Source organism: Coregonus lavaretus, assembly GCF_964263955.1.
Source record: "Coregonus lavaretus genome assembly, chromosome: 24".
In the NCBI taxonomy this organism is placed as follows: Eukaryota; Metazoa; Chordata; class Actinopteri; order Salmoniformes; family Salmonidae; genus Coregonus; species Coregonus lavaretus.
Window position 1 is genome coordinate 27,193,776 of NC_140011.1, and position 17,262 is coordinate 27,211,037.

The window sequence follows — 17,262 nt, forward strand, 5'->3', positions numbered from 1 at the left end:
TCCAGCAAGTATATCTCACTGGTCATCCCCAAAGCCAACACCTCCTTTGGCCGCCATTCCTTCCAGTTCTCTGCTGCCAATGACTGGAACGAACTGCAAAAATCTCTGAAGCTGGAGACTCTTATCTCCCTCACTAACTTTAAGCATCAGTTGTCAGAGCAGCTTACCGATCACTGCACCTGTACACAGCCCATCTGTAATTAGCCCACCCAATTACCTCATCCCCATTTTGTTATTTATTTTGCTCATTTGCACCCCAGTATCTCTATTTGCACATCATTTTCTGCACATCTATCACTCCAGTGTTAATACTAAATTGTAATTATTTTGCACTATGGCCTATTTATTGCCTTACCTCCATAACTTACTACATTTGCACACACTGTATATAGATTTTCTATTGTGTTTTTGACTGTACGTTTTGTTTATCCCATATGTAACTCTGCGTTGTTGTTGTTTTTATCGCACTGCTTTGCTTTATCTTGGCCAGGTCGCAGTTGTAAATGAGAACTTGTTCTCAACTGGCCTACCTGGTTAAATAAAGGTTAAAAAAGAAAAAAAGAAAAGTGAAACTTGGTTGTCTATGATTGGTTCAGATTTGGTCCGGTCCGGACTTGATTTGGCCCAAACATAGACGTCTATAATTGGTTCAGATTTGGTCCGAACCGGACCAAATCAGGACTGGACCAAATCTGAACCAATCATAGACAACCTGTTTCACAAGTTTGAACAGCACAGTACAGCATAGTACAGTACATTACAGTACGGTACACAGTAAAGAAAAGTAGAATATAGTACAGTTATGTACAGTAGAGTACAGTAAAGTAAAGTAAAGTATAGTGTACTGTATTGTACCCAACTTTACTCTAACGTTCTGTACTTTACTCTAATTAACTAAACTAAACTGTACTGGATTAAATTCTACTGTAGTGTACTCTACTACACTCTACTGAATAAAACTTGACTGTCCTGTACTGTACCATACCGTACCGTATAGGACTCTACTGTGCTCAACTGTACTAAACAGTGCGTACTATAATATGTTTGGGGGCAGAGCTCATTAGAATAATACCCAGCATGCTTTGCAAGTATACATTTGGGTCATTCAGCAGATGCTCTTATCTAGAGCGACTTACAGTCAGTCAAGTGCATTCAACTAAGGTAGATAAACACCCACCAACATATCACAGTCATGGCAACCCCCCCAAAACGCTGTTCCCGTTACTGAGAATGTTATTGTAGTTGAAGTGGTCTGTTGGTTTATTCTGTCAATTAGACTATTTTGAACATCATTACTGCCAGTTTTAAAGCTTTTGAAAAAGCTAACATAAGTGCATGTGACTGATGGGAGCAATAATAAATATTCTGTTGCAATCTTCAGTTGGCTCATCTTTCCTATATTAAAGGGATACTTTGAGATTTTGGCAATGAAGCCCTTTACCTACTTCCCGAGAATCAGATTAACTTGTGTATACCATTTTTATGTCTCTACTTGCAGTTTGAAGGAAGTTGCTAACTAGAGTTAGCGCAATTGCTAACTAGCGTTAGCGCAATGACTCGAAGTCTATGGTATGAGCTAGCATGCTAGTAGATACCATAGACTTCCAGGCATTGCGCTAACACTAGTTAGCATTTGCTCACAAAATTACCTCTAACTTTCTTCATACTGGATGCAAAGACAAAAATGTTATCCGCGAGTTTATCTGACTGGGGAAATAGATAAAAATCCCAAAGTATCCCATTAAGAGGCATGACATTTTTTTATTTTGATATAATGCTTACTGCATTGAGAATGTACAGTGGGGAGAACAAGTATTTGATACACTGCCGATTTTGCAGGTTTTCCTACTTACAAAGCATGCAGAGGTCTGTCATTTTTATCATCGGTACACTTCAACTGTGAGAGACGGAATCTAAAACAAAAATCCAGAAAATCACATTGTATGATTTTTAAGTAATTAATTTGCATTTTATTGCATGACATAAGTATTTGATACATCAGAAAAGCAGAACTTAATATTTGGTACAGAAACCTTTGTTTGCAATTACAGAGATCATACGTTTCCTGTAGGTCTTGACCAGGTTTGCACACACTGCAGCAGGGATTTTGGCCCACTCCTCCATACAGACCTTCTCCAGATCCTTCAGGTTTCGGGGCTGTCGCTGGGCAATAAGGACTTTCAGCTCCCTCCAAAGATTTTCTATTGGGTTCAGGTCTGGAGACTGGCTAGGCCACTCCAGGACCTTGAGATGCTTCTTGCGGAGCCACTCCTTAGTTGCCCTGGCTGTGTGTTTCGGGTCGTTGTCATGCTGGAAGACCCAGCCACGACCCATCTTCAATGCTCTTACTGAGGGAAGGAGGTTGTTGGCCAAGATCTCGCGATACATGGCCCCATCCATCCTCCCCTCAATACGGTGCAGTCGTCCTGTCCACTTTGCAGAAAAGCATCCCCAAAGAATGATGTTTCCACCTCCATGCTTCACGGTTGGGATTGTGTTCTAGGGGTTGTACTCATCCTTCTTCTTCCTCCAAACACGGCGAGTGGAGTTTAGACCAAAAAGCTAAATTTTTGTCTCATCAGACCACATGACCTTCTCCCATTCCTCCTCTGGATCATCCAGATGGTCATTGGCAAACTTCAGACGGGCCTGGACATGCGCTGGCTTGAGCAGGGGGACCTTGCATGCGCTGCATGATTTTAATCCATGACGGCGTAGTGTGTTACTAATGGTTTTCTTTGAGACTGTGGTCCCAGCTCTCTTCAGGTCACTGACCAGGTCCTGCCGTGTAGTTCTGGGCTGATCCCTCACCTTCCTCATGATCATTGATGCCCCACGAGGTGAGACCTTGCATGGAGCCCCAGACCGAGGGTGATTGACCGTCATCTTGAACTTCTTCCATTTTCTAGTAATTGCGCCAACAGTTGTTGCCTTCTCACCAAGCTGCTTGCCTATTGTCCTGTAGCCCATCCCAGCCTTGTGCAGGTCTACAATTGTATCCCTGATGTCCTTACACAGCTCTCTGGTCTTGGCCATTGTGGAGAGGTTGGAGTCTGTTTGATTGAGTGTGTGGACAGGTGTCTTTTATACAGGTAACGAGTTCAAACAGGTGCAGTTAATACAGGTAATGAGTGGAGAACAGGAGGGCTTCTTAAAGAAAAACGAACAGGTCTGTGAGAGCCGGAATTCTTACTAGTTGGTAGGTGATCAAATACTTATGTCATGCAATAAAATGCTAATTAATTACTTAAAAACCATACAATGTGATTTTCTGGATTTTTGTTTTAGATTCCGTCTCTCACAGTTGAAGTGTACCGATGATATTGCCAGGGCAACTAAGGAGTGGCTCCGCAAGAAGCATCTCAAGGTCCTGGAGTGGCCTAGCCAGTCTCCAGACCTGAACCCAATAGAAAATCTTTGGAGGGAGCTGAAAGTCCTTATTGCCCAGCGACAGCCCCGAAACCTGAAGGATCTGGAGAAGGTCTGTATGGAGGAGTGGGCCAAAATCCCTGCTGCAGTGTGTTAAAAACCTGGTCAAGACCTACAGGAAACGTATGATCTCTGTAATTGCAAACAAAGGTTTCTGTACCAAATATTAAGTTCTGCTTTTCTGATGTATCAAATACTTATGTCATGCAATAAAATGCAAATTAATTACTTAAAAATCATACAATGTGATTTTCTGGATTTTTGTTTTAGATTCCGTCTCTCACAGTTGAAGTGTACCGATGATAAAAATTACAGACCTCTGCATGCTTTGTAAGTAGGAAAACCTGCAAAATCGGCAGTGTATCAAATACTTGTTCTCCCCACTGTATGTGCAGTTGAAATTTGGCCATAGAATCAATGACCGAAAAATACACATTTTCAACATCTGTAAATTACGTATTTTCAACATCTGGAAAATATGTATTTCACCTTTCATTCAGCACCTAAAATGAACCTGATTTCAAAGTCCGGAAAATACTTTTTTTCAACGTCCAAAAATAACGTATTTTCAACATCCGTAAACTACATATTTTCACCTTTCATTCAGCACCTAAAATGCACCTGTCACGCCCTGGCTCTGGGGACTCTTATATGTTGAGCCAGGGTGTTAGTTTATATGTGTAGTGTCTATGTTTTGTTTTCTATGTGTTCTTTTCTAGATCGTGTATTTCTGTGTTGGCCGGGGTGGTTCCCAATCGGAGGCAGCTGTGTCTTGTTGTCTCTGATTGGGAACCATACTTAGGCAGCCTGTTGTGCACTTGTCATTTGTGGGATCTTGTTCCGTGTAGGTTTGTGTTTATAACCGAGGACTTCACGTTTCGTTTTGTTGTTAGTGTTAATAGTACTCAATAAAAGATGTACGCATTTCACGCTGCGCCTTGGTCCACTCATTACGACAATCGTGACAGCACCTGATGTCAATGCCTGGAAATGACATCTAAAATACTTGTTTTGCTTACTGGGCATGCTCCACAGCTCACATACAGCACACCCAGGCCTCAACAGGTTACACCACATATGCATGGTAGATCATTCACATGTTGAGGTATGGACAATATACACACACTAGAAGGAAAACCCCGCACTCACTGAAATATTCTTTACATTTTAATGTCTTCTTTTTTAGCTTCAGAGGTCAAGACAAACAGACAAGTTTTGGCAGCAGCCTTCGTCACCCATATTTATAGATGACGTCACATTGTAGTAATGCCCCTTTCTGTTTTCACAATAATTATTTACATTCATTATTTAAATACATTATTTATGTGCATTTTCTACTGTTTTCCACAAGAGCTTCAAAATAAAAATAATAATAAACAAAGAAAGGTGCACCTGTTGCTCACAGGAAGCAACCTGACAGTTCTTCATTAAGGCCTCTAGGGCTCTCTGTTTGTAAGGCATGGATATCATATGCCTCTCTCTGTAACAATTTTTCTCTATCACCTCCTCTCTTAAGTGGCTGTACAACTTCCCTGGAACCTCAGTTGGCAAACATCATGTCTGACCGCATTAAAGTGTCTGGCTACAGGGGACTTGTAATCACCAGTTCTGATGTTGCTCTTGTGCACTGTAATACGCACTTTAAATTCTCTCTTAGACTTTCCAACATAATAATAGCCACATGAGCACTTCAGTAAATAGACCACACATTTGTTTTACAGGAAATTCTACCCCTAATATATATTTTATTTCCTGTATGAGGGTGAAGAAAGAAATTAGCCTTGATCATTGCATTACAGTTCACACAATTATGACATGGAAAATTGTCTGAGGGTAGGGTAGATAGAAAATGCTGAGTGGGTACATATTCATCTGCTCTTACCAGGCTGTCCCTTTGGTTTCTAACACGTTTTAAAGTGAATTGAGGGATTTTCTGAAAAGCCCGGCCCACAGAGGGGTCCGTAGACAGAACATGCCAATGCTTTTTAATGTAAGATTTAACAGCCTAAGAGATAGGGGAATAAGTAGACAAAAATACAGTACAGTAGGTTGATTATTAGGAGGGGAAGGTTTAGGGGTGAATAAGCTGTCCCGTGAAACATTGCGTACTTTAGAAACACAATTATCCAACAACTTCTAATAAAGAAGCAGTCCTACAAAGTGACGTCATCTATAAATATGGGTGAATGTCTATTGTTCTCCAAACGCTGACGAAGGCTGCCGCCGAAAAACATCTGTTTGTTTTGACCTCTGCTGCTAAGAAATAAGACATTAAAACGTAAAGAATATTTCAGTGAGTGCAGGTTTTTCCTTTCTTCCAGTGTTAAACGTTTGATCTTTATGTCTCCAGAACTATCAATGGCCTATTGACAGTATCTAGGATAAGCAGGCCACAGTAAATCAACCTTCCAGCAGCAAACTCAAATAGGTTTAGTCACCCCAGAGGAGAAACAAACAAGTCCAAAATCCCACAATTTGTAGTAGGCTTGTGTCAAACTGAAAAAAGGACTGCAGTGTCAGTGTGCGGCTTCCAATGCATAAGTTAAATGCCAACTCTGTTCAAACACCAACTCAAAAAGTTAGTTTCAGAAATAATTGTTCGTTAAATGTCAGAGGATGGAACCTAGAAGAAAATAATAAATTGAGATCCCCCGTGGCAAAACACATCAAAATAATCACCATTTATGAGGATGGAAATTATCAAACCATTATGTAGAAATTATGTTAAATATAATAATAAACTACATTCATCAATCTGACTCCAATATCATGTGAATAAATGCAACAGGCCCTGTACGTCTCTGAATGTCACGACTTCCTCCGAAGCTGCCTCCTCTCCTTGTTCGGGCAGGCTTCGGCGTTCGTCGTCACCGGCCTTCTAGCCACTGCCGCTCCTAATCACACCTGGTTCATATCCCCTCATCAGTACCTGTATAAGTGTTCCCTCTGGCCCCCATGTCTTTGTGTGTGATTGTTTATTGTGGAGGTCACTATAGCTCGGTGGAGCTATATTGTATTTTGTAACGCCAGGATATTCACCTGTGTGCCTTGTTTTCTCCAGTGCGCCGTATTACCACACTGGAGTGTTTTACGCATTGCTGCATACCGCTGTCTTGCCGAATAAACCATTTGTTCTGTGATTTACCCTCCTGCGCCTGACTCCGTCCAAAATCACCCGCTAAACTGAAGGAATCTAGTCAAGGTAGGTATGGCCTCCTGTAGCTCAGTTGGTAGAGCATGGCGATTGCAACGCCAGGGTTGTGGGTTCGATTCCCACGGGGGGCCAGTATGAAAAATGTATGCACTCACTAACTGTAAGTTGCTCTGGATAAGAGCTTCTGCTAAATGACTAAAATGTAAGGTAGTAAAAGCCTCTCAGTATGACTATAATTAACATGTGTCTAACTTACACCGTTATGCGATTATTAAGAGACTAAATACAAATAGCTAATCTTGGCAACCAAAGTTCTAGCATTAATTTATTGAGGAAAGCAGATCAGAGATGTCAAGGTGGTACCCAAGCATGTGCTATGTAGGCTATAGCAGCATATTGTCTCTATTGGCCTATATACAGTGCATTCTGAAAGTATTCAGACCCCTTGACATACAGCCTAATTCTAAAATCGATTAAATTGTTTTTTTTCACTCATCAATCTACACACAATACCCCATAATGAAAAAGCAAAAACTGTTTTTTAGAAATTTTAGCAAATAAAAAATAAAACTAACTGAAATATCACATTTACATAAGTATTCAGACCTTTTACTCAGTACTATGTTGAAGCACCTTGGCAGAAATTGCAGCCTCGAGTCTTCTTGGGTATGACGCTACAAGCTTGGCACACCTGTATTTGGGGAGTTTCTCCCATTCTTCTCTGCAGATCCTCTCATGTTCTGTCAGGTTGGATGGGGAGCGTCGCTCCACAGCTATTTTCAGGTCTCTGCAGAGATGTTCAATCGGGTTCAAGTCCGGCCTCTGGCTGAGCCACTCAAGGACATTCAGAGACTTGTCCCGAAGCCACTCCTGGGTTTCCTTGGCTGTGTGCTTAGGGTCATTATCCTGTTGGAAGGTGAACCTTCACCCCAGTCTGAGGTCCTAAGCGCTCTGGAGCAGGTTTTCATTAAGGATCTCTATGTACTTTGCTCCGTTCATCTTTCCCTCGATCCTGACTAGTCTCCCAGTCCCTGCCACTGAAAAACATCCCCACAGCATGATGCTGCCACCACCATGTTTCACCGTAGGGATGGTGCCAGGTTTCCTCCAGACGTGACGCTTGGCATTCAGGCCAAATAGTTACATCTTGGTTTCATCAGACCAGAGAATCTTGTTTCTCATCTGAGAGTCCTTTAGGTGCCTTTTGGCAAACTCCAAGCGGGCTGTCATGTGCCTTTTACTGAGGAGTGGCTTCCGTCTGGGCACTCTACCATAAAGGCCTGATTGGTGGAGTGCTGCAGAGATGGTTGTCCTTCTGGAAGGTTCTCCAATCTCCACAGAGGAACTCTGGAGCTCTGTCAGAGTGACCATCGGGTTCTTGGTCACCTCCCTGACTAAGGCCCTTCTCCCCCGATTGCTCAGTTTGGCTGGGCGGCCAGCTCTAGGAAGAGTCTTGGTGGTTCCAAACTTCTTCCATTTAAGAATGATGGAGGCCACTGTGTACTTGGGGACCTTCAATGCTGCAGACATTTTTTGGTACCCTCGACACAATCCTATCTCAGAGCTCTACGGACAATTCCTTCGACCTCATGGTTTGGTTTTTGCTCTGACATGCACTGTCAACTGTTCAACCTTATATAGACAGGTGTGCCTTTCCAAATCATGTCCAATCAATTTAATTTACCACAGGTGGACTCCAATCAAGTTGTAGAAATATCTCAAGGATGATCAACGGAAACAGGATGCACCTCAACTAAATCTTGTAATAAATAAAGTGTAAATTGAGCAAGTTCAGGTGAATAAACTGCTTGGAGTAACCCTGGATTGTAAACTGTCATGGTCAAAACATATTGATTCAACAGTAGCTAAGATGGGGAGAAGTATGTCCATAATAAAGCACTGCACTACCTTCTTAACAGCACTATGAACAAGGCAGGTCCTACAGGCCCTAGTTTTGTCACACCTGGACTACTGTTCAGTCGTGTGGTCAAGTGCCACAAAAAAGGACTTAGGAAAATTGCAATTGGCTCAGAACAGGGCAGCACGGCTGGCCCTTGGATGTACAAAGAGAGCTAATACAGTGGGGAAAAAAAGTATTTAGTCAGCCACCAATTGTGCAAGTTCTCCCACTTAAAAAGATGAGAGAGGCCTCCAGAAAATCACATTGTAGGATTTTTAATTAATTTATTTGCAAATTATGGTGGAAAATAAGTATTTGGTCAATAACAAAAGTTTCTCAATACTTTGTTATATACCCTTTGTTGGCAATGACACAGGTCAAACGTTTTCTGTAAGTCTTCACAAGGTTCACACACTGTTGCTGGTATTTTGGCCCATTCCTCCATGCAGATCTCCTCTAGAGCAGTGATGTTTTGGGGCTGTCGCTGGGCAACACGGACTTTCAACTCCCTCCAAAGATTTTCTATGGGGTTGAGATCTGGAGACTGGCTAGGCCACTCCAGGACCTTGAAATGCTTCTTACGAAGCCACTCCTTCGTTGCCCGGGCGGTGTGTTTGGGATCATTGTCATGCTGAAAGACCCAGCCACGTTTCATCTTCAATGCCCTTGCTGATGGAAGGAGGTTTTCACTCAAAATCTCACGATACATGGCCCATTCATTCTTTCCTTTACACGAATCAGTCGTCCTGGTCCCTTTGCAGAAAAACAGCCCCAAAGCATGATGTTTCCACCCCCATGCTTCACAGTAGGTATGGTGTTCTTTGGATGCAACTCAGCATTCTTTGTCCTCCAAACACAACGAGTTGAGTTTTTACCAAAAAGTTATATTTTGGTTTCATCTGACCATATGACATTCTCCCAATCCTCTTCTGGATCATCAAAATGCACTCTAGCAAACTTCAGACGGGCCTGGACATGTACTGGCTTAAGCAGGGGGACACGTCTGGCACTGCAGGATTTGAGTCCCTGGCGGCGTAGTGTGTTACTGATGGTAGGCTTTGTTCCTTTGGTCCCAGCTCTCTGCAGGTCATTCACTAGGTCCCCCTGTGTGGTTCTGGGATTTTTGCTCACCGTTCTTGTGATCATTTTGACCCCACGGGGTGAGATCTTGCGTGGAGCCCCAGATCGAGGGAGATTATCAGTGGTCTTGTATGTCTTCCATTTCCTAATAATTGCCCCCACAGTTGATTTCTTCAAACCAAGCTGCTTACCTATTGCAGATTGAGTCTTCCCAGCCTGGTGCAGGTCTACAATTTTGTTTCTGGTGTCCTTTGACAGCTCTTTGGTCTTGGCCATAGTGGAGTTTGGAGTGTGACTGTTTGAGGTTGTGGACAGGTGTCTTTTATACTGATAACAAGTTCAAACAGGTGCCATTAATACAGGTAACGAGTGGAGGACAGAGGAGCCTCTTAAAGAAGAAGTTACAGGTCTGTGAGAGCCAGAAATCTTGCTTGTTTGTAGGTGACCAAATACTTATTTTCCACCATCATTTGCAAATAAATTCATAAAAAATCCTACAATGTGATTTTCTGGAGAAAAAAATTCTCAATTTGTCTGTCATAGTTGACGTGTACCTATGATGAAAATTACAGGCCTCTCTCATCTTTTTAAGTGGGAGAACTTGCACAATTGGTGGCTGACTAAATACTTTTTTCCCCCACTGTATTAACAATATGCATGTCAATCTCTCCTGGCTCAAAGTGGAGGAGAGATTGACTTCATCACTACTTGTGTTTATGAGAGGTGTTGACATGTTGGGTGCACAGAGCTGTCTGTTTGAGCTACTGGCGCACAGCTCGGTCACCCATGCATACCCCACAAGACATGCCACCAGAGGTCTCTTCACATCCCCAAGTCCAGAGCAGACTATGGGAGGCGCACAGTACTACATAGAGCCATGACTACATGGAACTCTATTCCACATCAAGTAACTAATGCAAGTAGTAAAATTAGATTTAAAAAACTGATTAAAAAACACCTTATGGAACAGCGGGGACTGTGAAGCAACACAAACATAGGCTATACACACGATAACATACGCACTATACACACGTACACATGGATTTTTGTACTGTAGATATGTGGTAGTGGTGGAGTAGGGACCTGAGGGCACACAGTGTGTTGTGAAATCTGTGAATGTATTGTAATGTTTTTAAAATTGTATGCACTGCCTTAATTTTGCTGGACCCCAGGAAGAGTAGCTGCTGCCTTGGCAGCAGCTAATGGGGATCCATAATAAATACAATATACAAATACCTGAGCTAAATTTCGAGTCTCATAGCAAAGGGTCTGAATACTTATGTAAATAAGGCATTTCTGTTTTTTATTTTTAATACATTTGCAAAAATGTCTAAAAACCTGTTTTTGCTTTGTCATTATGGGGTATTGTGTGTAGATTTATGAGATTTTTATTTTATTTAATACATTTTAGAATAAGGCTGTAACGTAACAAAATGTGGAAAAAGGGAAGGGGTCTGAATACTTTCCGAATGCACTGTATATAACAACTACCAATAGACCTACTAAATTATAAGCGTATAGTCAATCAAATAATTACTCTGTAAAACGAGGAATGCATTTACTCAATTCAACTAATATAATTTATTAGTCATGAAAGAATTAACACTCAAACTATTACTGTGTAAATGAAATACATGATACATAGAGTAAATGACTATCATCAATAGGCTAAGACTTAATTTGGTTACATGTGTCTTCAGTTCAGAATATGCATGTGATACTGTTTGTTTTGACCTCTGATGCTAAAAAATAAGACATTAAAACGTAAAGAATATTTCAGTGAGTACAGGTTTTTCCTTTCTTCCAGTATATGCCTTTTGAATCCGGAACCCAAATATATATATTTTTCCTACAAACATTTGAGCTGAGCACGCCTATTTCTCTTTCCAACATACACATACGACACATGGATTTAACACATGGGGACTCAGAGTCCCAAATGCAAATTCTCACTTCTCTGAGAACACCACCACGAGACCACCGGGAGACAAACAGATGGGTTCTGTGGAACATAGCACATCCCTTCTCTTTATTAGTAATTGTTAGGCACAGCCACGCTCGCAGACAGAACATTTAGTACAGGAAGTAGTCCCCTGCAGGAAACTATTACTTTAGCTGATTGGCAGTTTCAGTATTTTGTCTCAAGGGCTGTGGAAAATTTTAATTATCCTTCCGAATGATCACCAATATAAAAGTGCAAAACCGCTCGAGGACAAAAACCTAATAGAGCCGCAGAAAGCTATATTATCATACACGTCACAACATTTTATAATTCAACAGAGATGAAGAGGGCTGCAACTCGACTAGCCTCTATTTAGATTCTCATTCTATACGTTATACTCTATATATTTTGTATCAGTAGCCCCATAGTCCTCACCTTTGTCAGCTACAGATAGTGTGCTGCTGAAGTATTGCTCTTCCAGTGTCCACGACGTGTCGTTCATTTTGTTGGAGACCCCACATGATCCCAGGCAGTTCACCTTAATGGCTGGAATGGAAATAAATAAAATATTCAATCAACTGTGCAGTTAAATAACTTTGTCTATCATTCATAGTTCTCTAAAATGGGTGTTTCCATTATGAGTTTTTATATCTAAGTAATGAGATGGTATAAAAAAACAAAGCCCAAATATGGACGTTATAAACACCAAATACCAGAGTTATGTTTTGCTGTTGACTGGAAGCCACATGTTCAACATGAAACCCTTTAAAAATAATACACTTGGCCCTGGTGTGCTCACTGTGCTGTGTAAAAATAGCAGCACTCAACATTCAATAGTGAGGGGTTTGTAGAGTGATCTGTATCATAGACTGGATTAGCCTCACCACTCACCTGTTTGATGGGGCTATCGATTATGTTACTAAGAAGCTAATGCAAGTCAATTCCAATAGCTAGCCTATATGGGGGGAGCCAGCCAGCCTTGTCCTATCGGGATAGGCAGACTCTACATCTACGTCAAACTTCATATGAACCCAAACTTTTCAGGGTAATATTATCATTATGTAAGTAAAGGTCGACTTAGACATGTACCAGGATATTTGTATCATGTTTCATGATGCAGCATACATGCAGTGCCTACTAATCTGATGTCCTGTGATAAGCTCCTATCCCTCCCCTTCACTGAGAACGAACCAGAGGGTTAGTGTGATCCTCAGAGGGATCTGAGAGTGACATCATGATCACACTGCACACAGCAGACACAACACATTAGACGTGATGTATGGAGAGGCTCTGTGTGGTTTAAGGACCTGTGTGTAGAGTTCCATGCTAGGCTTGGGTGCTTTACCGTATATACCGTATACAGGGGTATTTGGAAAAATCCACAGGATGTTTTTTTCAATACCGTCAATACCGTCAAAACTATTTCTTTGAAGTTTTTCAGTACATTTGAATATTTGTAGATACTTTTTAAGCTAATAAATACCTAGCGTCAACTTGTGCAATATGTTAGGAGATAAAGCAGATTACGTTCTTCATTTCACCTGTCACATTATTTTACATTATGAAGCTTACCGTAGTTCCCCCAAAAAGTGGAGAGTCCATAGTGTTCTATATCTTTTGGCGAGTCTCTGTTGTGCACCACATGTGAGGTAATGAAGTTACACTTCTATGCAATTCACTACTAAATGTTTGCCATCAGATATCATATAATGGCTTTCTGCCAGAAGTCAAAGAGCTCTGGATGAGATATCTGTACAGTTGCCATTTTTTCCCTGGCTTTCTATTACCGTATTTTGCTCCTCCCTTCTTCTCCCCTCTGCTCCGTGTACACATGCCATCTTCCTTCAGAAAAGCATGCATCACAACTTTGTTGATTTGCACTATTTCTCTTGTTCACTTTAGCTTGTAAATGTCCACACTCACCGAAAATGTCCGTCTTTACAATTTGTTTGTTTCTTTTCGCTCATTAGCATTTTGCTAACAGCATCGATATGATTTTGCTATTAGTTTGTTCTAATTGTGTTGACATTCTGATAATAGAGGCACAATGGGCTTTTCTTGTGTTTTTAGGGCCCCCTTGTGTGCTATGCCGGTAATACCGTAAATCCCTGGATGAGAGAAGGATTGTATGACAATATGGAAATCTGGATATCGCCCAAGCCTATTCCATACCATTGGAGGAAAAAACACAGACCAGACTTATTAGCATCATAATGACCTCACCCAATGCACACCACATACCCTCACAAAGCATGATGCCTTACTTTGGTCATTAGTGGCGGTTGCTGCTGCTGGGCAGAGTAGCTCTATTCTCTCTTGGTCGTAAAAATAATCTAACAAAACAGACACTTGATTGTGTTGTGTAGTCAACAGATGGAGAAGGTGGAGGAAACAGTGTTCACCAATATTCATCTGAAACCAGTGTCGAATGGCGACCATTTTGTGTCCAATGATTGTTAGAAAAACCCATTCTGGAAAACAAAATGTTCTGGTTGGGTAAGCCTGGGGGATTTTCTAAAGCCCAATCTACAGCACATGCCAAGGGCTGTAGTCAGGGAGAGAGAGAGGTCAGAGATGGAGAGATCTGTGCAGGGGATGGAAGTGGTAGCATATGACACTGTGCAGTTATGGACTGTGTGACCGAGCGACCACAGTCTCACACTCATGCAGAAGCCTGCGTTGGCACCAGAGACACACACAAGTAGAAGATGGATCCCCTCCACTGGTAGAGCCTTTCCATTAGCACACGGTTGGGGGTGGCACTTCTGCTCTGGGAGAACAATAACTAAATCCCAGTACACAAAAAGGAGCAGTGCCCTTCAAACTAACGCCCCATCATTTGGGCATTAAATAAACCTGTTTCTCAAGCCATCTGCACCATTCAACATAATGGGGTTACACAAGGGGTCTCCAACCTTTTCTAGCATGAGAGATACTTATAGAAATGAAACATGTTGCAAGCTAATCATTTTTGTCTAGCAATATTGCTGGAAATTAATTGGCAGATATTGTGTTAGGTTTGGCTTTTGAAGACAATGGTGGCTAACCAGGGGTGGGATTATGTAAATGTTGCGTTAATTAAATAGTAGCTGGGAGCTTGCGGTGTCTGATACAAATTAGATTTGTTTATGACAGTTTGCGGTGGAACACTTGAAAATTGCATGTACTTTCAGAATTGTTTGGCGAGCTACTCATAGGTGGACTGCGAGCTACTGGTAGCTCACGATTTACCTGTTGGAGACCCCTGGGTTAGACACTTTCCTCCTCACCCCCACCCCCTGTTTGATATCAACAAATTTGTGAGGAGGAGGGGCATGTAACATGTGTACACAAACATTACGCCACAATAACTCTGATGTTCTAGCAGTGTCTGAATCCTGGCTCAGGAAGGCCACCAAAAATTCTGAAATTTCCATCCCCAACTATAACATTTTCCGTCTAGATAGAACTGCCAAAGGGGGTGGAGTTGCAATCTACTGTAGAGATAGCCTGCAGAGCTCTATCATACTATCCAGGTCTGTGCCCAAACAGTTTGAGCTTCTACTTCTAAAAATCCACCTTTCCAGAAATAAGTCTCTCACTGTTGCCGCTTGCTACAGACCCCCCTCAGCCCCCAGCTGTGCCCTGGACACCATATGTGAATTGATTGCCCCCCATTTATCCTCTGAGTTTGTACTGCTTGGTGACCTAAATTGGGATATGCTTAATACCCCAGCCATCCTACAATCCAAGCTAGATGCCCTCAACCTCACGCAAATTATCAACGAACCTACCAGGTACAACCCTAAATCCTTAAACATGGGTACCCTCATAGATATCATCCTGACTAACATACCCTCTAAATACACCTCAGCTGTCTTCAACCAGGATCTCAGCGATCACTGCCTTATTGCCTGCGTCCGTAACGGGTCTGCGGTCAAACGACCACCCCTCATCACTGTCAAACGCTCCCTAAAACACTTTAGCGAGGAGGCCTTCCTAATTGACCTGGCCCAGGTATCCTGGATGGATATAGATCTCATTCCGTCAGTAGAGGATGCCTGGTTGTTCCTTAAAAGTAATTTCCTCTCAATCTTAAATAAACATGCCCCATTCAAAAAATACAGAACTAAGAACCGATATAGCCCCTGGTTCTCCTCAGACTTGACTGCCCTTGACCAGCACAAAAACATCCTGTGGCGTACAGCATTAGCATCAAATAGCCCCCGCGATATGCAACTTTTCAGGGAAGTTAGGAACCAATATACACAAGCAGTCAGGAAAGCAAAGGCTAACTTTTTCAAACTGAAATTTGCATCCTGTAGCACTAACTCCAAAAAGTTTTGGGACACTGTAAAGTCCATGGAGAATAAGAGCACTTCCTCCCAGCTGCCCACTGCACTGAGGCTAGGAAACACTATCACCACCGATAAATCTACAATAATCGAGAATTTCAACAAGCATTTTGCTACAGCTGGCCATGCTTTCCATCTGGCTACCACTAACCCGGCCACCAACTCTGCACCCTCTGCTGCAACTTGCCCATGCCCCCCCCGCTTCTCCTTCACACAAATTCAGACAGCTGATGTTTTGAAAGCGCTGCAAAATCTGGACCCCTACAAATCAGCTGGGCTAGACAATCTGGACCCTTTCTTTCTAAAACTAGCCGCCGAAATTGTCGCAACCCCTATTACTAGTCTGTTCAACCTCTCTTTCATAACGTCTGAGATCCCCAGAGATTGGAAAGCTGCCGCGGTCATCCCCCTCTTCAAAGGGGGTGACACTCTAGATCCAAACTGCTACAGACCTATATCCATCCTGCCCTGCCTTTCGAAAGTATTCGAAAGCCAAGTTAACAAACAGATCACCGACCATTTCGAATACCACCGTACCTTCTCCGCTATGCAATCCGGTTTCCGAGCTGGTCACGGGTGCACTTCAGCCACGCTCAAGGTCCTAAACGATATTATAACCACGATTGATAATAGACAGTACTGTGCAGCCGTCTTCATCGACCTGGCCAAGGCTTTCGACTCTGTCAACCACCGCATTCTTATTGGCAGACTAAATAGCCTTGGTTTCTCAAATGACTGCCTCGCCTGGTTCACCAACTACTTCTCAGATAGAGTTCAGTGTGTCAAATCGGAGGGCCTGTTGTCTGGACCTATGGCAGTCTCTATGGGGGTGCCACAGGGTTCAATTCTTGGGCCGACACTTTTCTCCGTGTATATCAATGATGTCGCTCTTGCTGCTGGTGACTCTCAGATCCACCTCTACGCAGACGACACCATTTTGTATACATCTGGCCCTTCATTGGACACTGTGTTAACAAACCTCCAAACGAGCTTCAATGCCATACAACAATCCTTCAGTAGCCTTCAACTGCTCTTAAACACTAGTAAAACTAAATGCATGCTTTTCAATCGAACGCTGCTAGCACCCGCCCACCCGACTAGAATCACCACTCTCGACGGGTCTGACCTAGAGTATGTGGACAACTACAAATATCTAGGTGTCTGGTTAGACTGTAAACTCAACTTCCAGACTCACATAAAGAATCTCCAATCCAAAGTTAAATCTAGAATCGGCTTCCTATTTCGCAACAAAGCCTCCTTCACTCATGCTGCCAAACATGCCCTCGTAAAACTGACTATCCTACCGATCCTTGACTTCGGCGATGTCATTTACAAAATAGCCTCCAACACTCTACTCAGCAAATTGGATGTAGTCTATCACAGTGCCATCCGTTTTGTCTCCAAAGCCCCATACACTACCCAC

At 42.4% G+C, this 17,262-nt stretch overlaps 1 protein-coding gene across 1 annotated transcript in view; it reads right to left on the reverse strand.

Moving 5' to 3' along the window:
- arrdc1b (arrestin domain containing 1b) overlaps window positions 1-17,262 on the reverse strand; it is an 83,829-nt gene that overhangs the window by 20,542 nt on the left and 46,025 nt on the right. Inside the window, exon 2 of the mRNA XM_084140201.1 lies at window positions 11,941-12,051. Within this exon, the coding sequence (XP_083996327.1) occupies window positions 11,941-12,051 (111 nt within the window). The remainder of the gene's footprint in view (window positions 1-11,940; window positions 12,052-17,262) is intronic.